The sequence below is a fragment of the Oenanthe melanoleuca genome, unplaced genomic scaffold, assembly GCF_029582105.1.
Source record: "Oenanthe melanoleuca isolate GR-GAL-2019-014 unplaced genomic scaffold, OMel1.0 S429, whole genome shotgun sequence".
In the NCBI taxonomy this organism is placed as follows: Eukaryota; Metazoa; Chordata; class Aves; order Passeriformes; family Muscicapidae; genus Oenanthe; species Oenanthe melanoleuca.
Genome location: NW_026613078.1, coordinates 1 through 9,162, shown reverse-complemented (window position 1 = coordinate 9,162; position 9,162 = coordinate 1). Strand labels below are relative to the sequence as shown.

The following is a 9,162-nucleotide window of genomic DNA, read 5'->3' as shown; positions in this document are numbered from 1 at the left end:
TGCAATTATGCACTGCAAAGGACATCAGAAAGGAGAAATAAACCCCAAAAGAGGTAACAGGTTGGCTGATCAGGCTGCAAAAAGAGTAGCAGAACAAAGCCATGCTGAGACTCAGGCAGTAATTCCCAAAGGTGAGGAACAATGTGACCATGATATATGTATCATATACTCAGAAAGATGTAGAATTAGCAAAGGATTTGCGAGCAGAACGAAACCATAGTGTTTTTGCAATGCCTCAGGGAAAGCTGCAGCAAGGTAATCAACACATTTCAAGCACAAGAGCAAGAGGTTGCTCCTCCACACAATTCCAGCCTGGAGACCAGATATACGTAAAATCCCTGAGGGAAACTGTCTTTTGCCAAAATGGAAAGAACTCTATTTAGTACTTTTAATCACTTATACAGCCTTTAAAGCTTAAAGCGTTTCTTGGATACCTTATTCCAGAATCAAAAGACTTCTGTAAAAGGCAAGTGGAGTCCAAAACTAGACCTCAGAAAAAGCAGGAGAAACCAAGATGTGTTTCACATGGTCATCATCTTCCTGATACTTCTAATTGGAATCCAAGCCACAATAGACAACTGTCATTACCATCAAGATCTCCTTGGCCTGCAAGACCCTGGTGGATAGAACACTTAAAAATATTCAGGACCTAACGGGCTAAAAGGGATTGAAAAGGTAAAACAACTTTACACCATTTTAAGAATTAATGACAAGCAGTTGAAGATTGAGGAAAACCTGACTCCATGCCTGCCTTTGCTGTCCAGCCTCAAAGTAAGATCTCTATGGCTTGTAAATTTGAAACTCACAAACCTCTTGTAAAGGAGATTACTATGGTGACTATGTGCATCTGTGACATTTCTAACAAGCAGTGTGTGCATTCATTTTCGTGTGATTCCTATCAGGATTTTTGCATTATGCAAATTAAAATGGGAGACCATAACCTACTGCAAGATAGTCCCCTTCTTCTGTGACACATAGGTGAGAAGACTGTCATCATGTAGAGATATAGTAACCGAGCCCACCAGGAATCCCACCCAAGAAATCTTGTTTCCAACAACCAGCTCTTGTGCAACTCCAATAAAAAATTGTACTGGTCGTGCACTTAGTATATGGAACAGATCTCATGGAGGATGTGCTTTTGAGAATTGAATTTCATTCTTGGGATATTCCAGGCCATCTAATCAAGTTGCAGGGGTAGCCCGGAACATAATAATCACATGAGTGTATATCGTTCCCAATTCCATGACCATGTGTTGGTGACCCAGATATGCATGGAATCCTGAGAGCACAACTACGTTCTTTTATGGGCTGAGGTACTCAGAATACTCAACTATTTGTACTGGGCACTTTAGTAAAGTAATTATCCTTTGTAACACTAGCATGGGCCAGTGTAAGGTTTCTGAAGGTATCAGAAATGCTTGCCTAAAGGCAGGCAATGTATCTGAACAAACCACAGTGACATGCCTTGGGCATCGACAAAGAGCAAACCTTGTCCCATCCCCCAGGCATGGGAGCCTTGCCCTCCTTGTCCCCAGCCAGCAAGCCCGAGGGACACCTCAGCAGTGTCCCCACCCTCCTGCTAAGGCTTCTGCCACAGGCCTGGGGGAGGCTTTGGGGAAGCATCAGAGCAGGCAGGTGTCAGGAACAAGGCGGCTGCCCAGGGGCTGCTTATGGCCTCTGACACCCAATTCCTCAGGGCTTCCCACCGCCCCAGCCCCTCAGGTGCCTCCTGTCCCCTTGTGCCTCCTGGCACCCACTCCCTCACACATCCCCCTCGTTCCTTCCACTGCCTTGTCCCATCAGGGCCTCCACAGCCCCTCATCCCTTCACAGTCTCCCAGCACCCCGTACCCTCAGGATCTCCCCCAGCCCAGCCAACCTGCCCGGCAGCAGCGCTGCAGCCCCACAGGAGCTCCAGAGGAGCCCGAGCAAGAGGCACAACGGAGCCCTCAGCAATCCAGCCAGGAACACCCGGGCAGGAGGACACTGATGGCAGTTCCTGGCTGGGACAGGGTCGTGGCCATCTCCAGGCACCATCTCACAGGGATCCCCGCAGCTCCGGCCCCTGCCCACCCGCTCTGTCACCAGCACAAAGGCTTCAGCACAACCAGCAAAGGCCAAAGGGCTTCTGGCCATTTCCCTGTAACACTGCACGCCTGGGCAGCTTGCTGAGCACAAGCACCCTTCTCTCCCTCTTCCCCAGTGCCCTGCAGACCCTGGACAGCAAAAGAAAGCTGCTGAGAGTCTGTCTATTGCAACAAATCCTACATTTCTATAATAAAGTAAAACAAAAGGAGAACAAACTTGAAGAAAGGAAAAATCCAGCTGCCTCGCTGGTTCAAGTGGCTCCAACAGGCAGAGCCTACAAGATCAGCTCTCTGCAGAGCTCCAGCAGCACAGCCAGGCACTGCTGCACAGACGAGGCCGTCTCTTGCACGCCCCGCGGAATCGGTCTTGCAGCTTCCGCAATGAGGAGTACGGAGCTCCTTGTATTGCCCGGAGGATGAACGCTGTTTCAGCTGAAAGGTTTCTAATGGCAGGGCTGCTGTCATATCTTCGAGGGCTGGAAGTGAAAGGAACAGAGCCACGGTCAGTTCCCAGATCTATGGGGACCCGAGGAGACTCCCGTGCTAGGGCCATTCCATCCCGCTCTAGCCATGGCCAGGAGGGAGCAGGGACCACCGGGATCAGCACGAAGCTGCTGGCCACGACTCCCCCATGGGCCCCTGAAATCTCTGTGTGCTCTGCCCACGCCGCCCCCCGTCCGCACAGGGAGCAGAGCCCTCCGCAGCCGGGGCAGGGCCTGCAGCTCCTCCTGCCAGCCCCGCTGCCAGCCCGCTGCCCTCACTCACCCTCATAGATGAGCTGGAGTTCTTCCTTCTGCCCCCTCAGGCTCTGCCCGGCCATCCCTGGGAGCACAGAGCCTGTCACGGCTCTGCCCAGCGGCACAGCTCCCTGCCAGCGGCGCTGCCAGCCCTGTGGCCACTCGCCCTCGTGGCCGGCAGGGCTCAGCCCGGGCCCTTGCCGCATGCTGCCGCCCAAGGGCTCGGCTGCGGGAGGGCGGCAGCAGCCCCGAGAGCAGCCGGGGCTCAGCGGCGCCGGTCCGGATGGCAGAAGCTGCCGGGGCAGCAGGCGGGGCTGGGGCCGAGCTGCGGCGGGGCGGGGAGGGAACCCGGGCTCACCCATGAACCTGACGGCCGCCTCTCGCAGGGGCTCCTGTGGGCTCTCCAGGTACGGCAGGGCCTGGCGCAGGTGCTCGGCCGCTCGGCTCCTGTCCTCTGCCAGCTGCGGAGAGCGGCGGGAGGGAAGGCTCGGGCGGGCTCTGCCCCTTTGCCCGACGCTGCCCGCGCCCGGCCCCGGCCTCCCCTGCCCGCACAGCGCTGAGGCGCGGCCAGCAGCCGCTGGGCCGGGCTCTGCAGGGGCACAGGGCCGGCTGTGCCCGGGGAGCCGCGGTGCCGCCCCGCCCTGCAGCCCCGCTGGGCCGGGGCTCCGTGGGCAGCCGGCTCGGGGCCGCAGGAGCCTGGAGAAGAGCCCGTGCGGCCGCTGCGTGCAGCACTGGGCAGGGCCACAGCTGCCAAGCGCACACAGTGAGCGCCGCGCTCAGGGGGCTGCTGCAGCCTGAGCCTGGCGCTTCCAGGCCGTCCTTACCAGGCACTCGGCGAAGTTCCATGTCTCATCCACCTGCAGCATTTGTTTAATATCCCTCCTCTTCAGAAATCTTGATGAACAATGCAGCGTTTCCCAAGAGGCCTGAAGAGCAGCAGAGACACAGAGATGGCCTCACAGCCCGGGGCACAGGACTCGTGTCCCTGTGCCAAGGCCTGGAGGAGGCTGCAGCCCACCAGGCACCAGGGCAGGAGGCAGCCGAGCTCCCTCCCAGGGGGACACGGGCAGCCCACAAGTTCTCACCTCTGTTACATACAGATTCTCATTGTGGCAGTGGAAAGTGAGTGGGAACAGGCTCTGGCGCATGTGCGATTTCAGGGCCTTTCTTTCCTCTTCCATTAATAACTCCATCATGTCTTGAAATACATTCATTGAACACAGCTGCACCTGGCTATCATCCTGTATGAAAGGAAAGAAAAAAAAAGACCTAAGCATTGGCTCCTTCAGGCCCACCTGGGCACCAGTGTTGAAATCCACAGGGCACAAAGTGTCCGGGCCGCAGCCGGTGTCCGTGGGCAGGGGCACAGAGCCTTACGCTGTCAAAGAGTGGCAGGAGCGCCTCAGCCAGCCGCAGGGCGATGGGTCTGCGTAGAGGGGCACCATTACACAGGAACAAATATCTCAGTACAAATGCTCATCCGGACCACGTCGCTGTCGTTTTCCTGCAGGAGCTCCACAAGTCATGCTCCACATTTCTTTTGCCTGTATGGAACATAACTGTGTGAAAGGCCCCCCTGCTGCCTCAGGGCCTAGAGGCCAAAGGCCTGTCCTGAAGAACTCGGGCTGATGAACTGGGAGGCAGGAGAGATGGGAGCAGCTGCCTCAGCACCTGAAGCCCAGCCATGCCCAAGTAACTGCATACCCCAGCCTCACGCTGCTGGCAGGGCTTCAGCAGCTGCCCCTTTTCACCATGCGGGGATTCATGGGGCCAAGCACCACAAGGCCTCTGAGTGCCAGGTGACACCTCTCCCTGCACTCGCTCTTGCAGGTTCTTTGAGATGATCTCCAGGAGACTGGTCCCATATTTGGTCACGTCCAAGCATTCCAGGACCTGAAAGGCACAGGGCAGTGACAGGGGACCCGGCCAGCAGGAGCCCAGAACCGCACAGGGCTGGGCCCAGACAGCAGCACAGGGCACGGGCACCGTCCCAGGCAGCTGTGGCTACTAGAGGACAGAGAGCTGGGAGGCAGCTCAGCGAGGCAGTGCTGGCCATCAGGCTCACCTCCACAATGAATGCCAGGGCAGCAAGATCCCAGCATGGCATCTCCATGCTGAGCAGCCTTAGCAGGTACAATGCAATCCCAGAACACAAGGCTATGGATGAAGAGCGCATTACTCTGAAAGGAGGAAAAAGGGACCAGGACCTGGGTCAGGGGGACAAACCTCTCCCAGGACTGATTCCCAGAGGTCTGGTCTTTCCCCACCATCCTGCAAGGGGACCTGGGCCATTTGGGAGGCAGCTCCTTTTGGGCACCCTCCTCTCCCAGCCTTTTCCAGTCTGCTTGGCCTTGCTCAGTGACAAGGCCTTCTGGCCCTTGGCCACAGGCACTGTGCGGGGACCTGAGAAACAGAGCAAAAATGCCAGGGGCAGTGGAGAGCAGGGAGTCTCACCTGGCCAGCAGACCCACGGCATAGTGGTGGGTGTCAGCACACAGCAGCGTGTCCCAGCCATACTTGCGCTCCATTGCCATCACCACATCCTCACACTGCATTCTGCAGAGCAGGGACTTCAGGGTCTGCACTGCAAACCTGTGTGCAAATCAAAGCTCTGGTCATGCTGGGAGCACTGGCTCCTTCCCTGGGCACATGGCAGGGACAGAAGGACTGGGACAGAGAACCTGTTGGGTCTGGCAGCAAGGCCGTGTTGCTGCTGGCATCCCTTCCAGAATTTATCAACCTCCTCTGGCATGTCCAAAGTGCTGAAGAACACTTGGAAGAGGAGGTGGACAAACAGGCGGGTGAAATCCAGTGTCACTACATGTGGGACATAGGGCACCTGGAGGATCTTCCACATCACCACAGTTGCCTGCAAAGGACAAACACCCCGAGGCAGCGCTCAGTGCCGAGGTGTCCGTGCGGCAGGGCCCGAGCGTGGCAGGGAGGGGCTGGGGAGATGCAGGGGGAGCACCGGGCCTGGTGCCCCTGAAACTGCCCCTAGGCCAGGATTCAGCCCAGCACCTGAGGCTGGGAGATGCAGTGGGGAAAGGAGGATGGAGAGCTGCTGGAGAGGTGGCCTTGGAGTGAGCAAAGGCCAGTTCCAGAAACTCACAGCCAGGGCAAAGACTCTTGTTGTGTCCCTATCAGAGGTGCATGTGCTGTGCTCTGGCCAGTTCCTCAGCACATCCAGGAGTCTCAGCTGCACTGACACTGCAGTCCTGCTCGAGCACAAGATTGTCTTCCATATGGTCTCAGCAGCTCTGTGGGGTCAGAGCTCTGTCTCAGGGCGGTCTCAGACACAGCACCGTGGACTGGGCAGCAGCAGGGACCTGAGCTGGCTGCCAGCTCTGCCTCTGCCCATTGTCCCTTGCTGGCAGCACCCAGACAGCCCAGCCCCATGGGGACAGGCTCCTGAGGGGCAGGGAGGGACATGGCAGCAGGCTTGGGGGCTGACATGCCAGGGCTGGGAAATGGAGCAGCCAGAGGGCCCTGGAGCTCTCTGTTGGTCAGACAGACCTGGAACAGGCTGTACAGGGTGATGGGCTGGTGAGCCTGAGCCCTCTGGGCATGTGGGCCCTATACCTGTCACACGATGGGGCCACACGCAGGAGAGTAATCACCACATCAGTGGGCTGTACCTCGGTGAGATCCAGCAGGGTTCTGTCCCGGTCGCCATTTTGTGTATGGCTGCCTCAGCCGCGGACACCGTCTTGTGTGTGGCTGCCTCAGCCCTGGCCACCATCTTGTGTGTGGCTACTTAAGCCATGCCGCCATCTTGTGTGTGGCTGCCTCAGCCCTGGCCACCATCTTGTGTGTGGCTACTTAAGCCTTGCCGCCATCTTGTGTGTGGCTGCCTCAGCCCTGGCCACCACCTTGTGTGTGGCTACTTAAGCCTTGCCGCCATCTTGTGTGTGGCTGCCTCAGCCCCCAGCCACCATCATGTGTGTGGCTGCCTCAGCCATCATCTTCCTCAGCCCTGGTCACCATCTTGTGTGTGGCTGCCTCAGTCCGGGTCGCCACCTTGTGTGTGCCCATTTCAGTCACAGTAGCCATCTTGTGTGTGGCTGCCTCAGCCACAATCTGCCTAAACCCCAGGCAGCATCATTAGTGTGGCTTCCTCAGCCCTGGCCCCCATCTGGTGTGTATCTGCTTCAGCCCCGGCTCCCATCTTGTGTGTGGCCACGAAGTCCGGCTCTGAAGGGAATGGGTTGCTGTTTAGCTGGCAGGCAGGGTTAGCACCAAAGACAACATCAGCTTATGCAATAAGTGTCATTTACTGAAGTGCAAAGCAGCAAAGAAATGCAAAAGGATAAGGTAAGCAATGCACTGGATTATTACTACAAAAGATTGCTTGTAGGTATCAAGGAAATCACCCTAATATCTTACCAGTTACTTTAATACTTGGCCATCGTCCTGACACACACATCCCCTGGGGAGTCCCTGTCACAGCAAAGGGTTGGAGATGCACTCGCACTAACTGGGAATTCCTATGCAGTTTGCACACCTGCAGACGAGGCCGCCAACATTGCTGGGAGAGGGCCCAGATTTTACACAATTGAATAAACAAGCCACCATGACTTCTAGTGCGGGAACATCTGGTTTCATCCTCTCTTGGCCAGGGCTCAGGGAGGAACCAAGGGAGTTTACTTTGACCATATAACTTCAAACAAAACCAGATAGAGATATCTGGCTTTGTGGCCTTTTCTTGCTTCTAAGTGTACAAAGGTAAAGGCCTGTTTCACTAATAAGCGGATTCATATATATGCTGGTAATGATCACGCATATTTTGTTAATATGTGAATGTAAAGATAATAATTGGCTGGAAGGTTCATCTGGAGGTCAACTTTGGCTTAGGGCTTGTTGTTGAGGACTTAGTACTTCACTGGAATTGTCCTTTCACAAGCAGTGATCCTGTCCCCTTTAGCTGCAATGGAATCCTCAGCTGTTCCCACAATGATTGCTCAAGCTCTGGATGTGCTGAGCTCCTTGTGAGTGGAGTCATCAATCTCTTGGACAAGCAGATTGTCTGTCACTGTGCCCAGAATTTTCCCTGGGATCCACCAAGGTAAGAGGAAAGCTCTCTGCAGCTCTGCCATGGAAATTGTCCTGCTGGGTGGCCTTTGCTGTGAGTCTCAAACACAGCAGCTCTCTGGCCATGTGGTGCTGCTGGCAGAGCTGGCTGCTGCCACTCAAGGCTCAGGGAGGCACCTGAGCTGCCTTGCTGCGCTGCCAAAACCATCTCAGTGCTCAGTGGCACCTCCTGACCCTCGTCTCAGTGAGAGTCCTGCTGGCAGGGTCAGAGCAGCGGCTCGTCGGGATCAGTGCTGCCCGTGCTGTGCACTCGCCCTGGCCCTGGCAGTCCTGGCTCTGCTGCCATGCACACACAGGGAATGGGAACTGCTGCCTGATGTTTCTTGAGCTGCGCCGCTGCTGCTGCTGCTGGAGACACCTTGATGGATGAGCTAGTGGGAGTATGGGCCATATTGGCCTGTGATGGAAAGGTCATGAAGGCAGAGGTGCAGATAGTCCTGTCAGTCCTATTTTTGTATATCTCTGGAAACCGAGGAATCTTTCTTGATCCTGCACTGAGTTTGCAAAGTAATGGTTTCTTTGTTGTTCTTGTTTTCGCTTTGGGCAGCATCCATATTTGAAGCCAGATGAGCCTCTCTCCAGACTGGCATCTCTGATCATTGCAGTGAATCAATGGAGAGAGCTCAGGAGATGGTGACAACCATTTCAGGATGACTCTCTCCAGTTCAAGCTCTGAGTGGGACTCAGAATAAAAACTGTACCAAACCTCGACTCCATTGGAAAATTCCTTTCCTTGTCATCCTGTGAATAAGCTCTACATGAACTTTCTAAATTGTCAGTGTTTTTTTTTCAAGTTAGAAAGTCCTGTTTATGGTGGGTTTGGTATGGTTAGGAATTGGGGAGGGGTCTCCTTCCGATGCCAAAATTATTTTTGCTTTTTTATTTCCTTCATATATATTCATAGATGCATGGACTGTTGTTGTATAGTTATATAGATCCGAGGTAACTTCAGTACTTTTCATCCCCTGATAGGCAGAAAGACAAAACACTTCCAAAGGCTCCTATCTTGTCTTACCTCCTCTGGGAAACAAGGGAAAAACACATCTCCAACACACTTTATGATAAACTAGTTATAGCATGCACAGCTAGTACAGCTAGTAGCAGGAAAGAGGGGCTCCAGAAGAGGTGAAACGAAAAGGTGGAAATTTCCTAATTACTGTGCTTCTAATTGGGAATTCTTGTCAATTATGCTAATTTTCCAAACTTATAAAACCACACTCACCCTATGTGGGGAGGTCATTTTTCCAA

The 9,162-nt window shown here is 54.8% G+C and overlaps 1 protein-coding gene across 1 annotated transcript; it reads right to left on the bottom strand.

Moving 5' to 3' along the window:
* Positions 1-2,253: 2,253 nt before the first annotated feature.
* On the bottom strand, positions 2,254-5,692 carry LOC130266983 (uncharacterized; the record flags this gene model as incomplete). The annotated part of the gene is made up of 7 exons (XM_056516233.1): positions 2,254-3,284; positions 3,648-3,749; positions 3,909-4,195; positions 4,539-4,716; positions 4,889-5,003; positions 5,278-5,415; positions 5,505-5,692. Coding segments are annotated over 7 exons (1,449 nt in total), but the record flags the coding sequence as incomplete, so codon positions are not given.
* Positions 5,693-9,162: the final 3,470 nt, after the last annotated feature.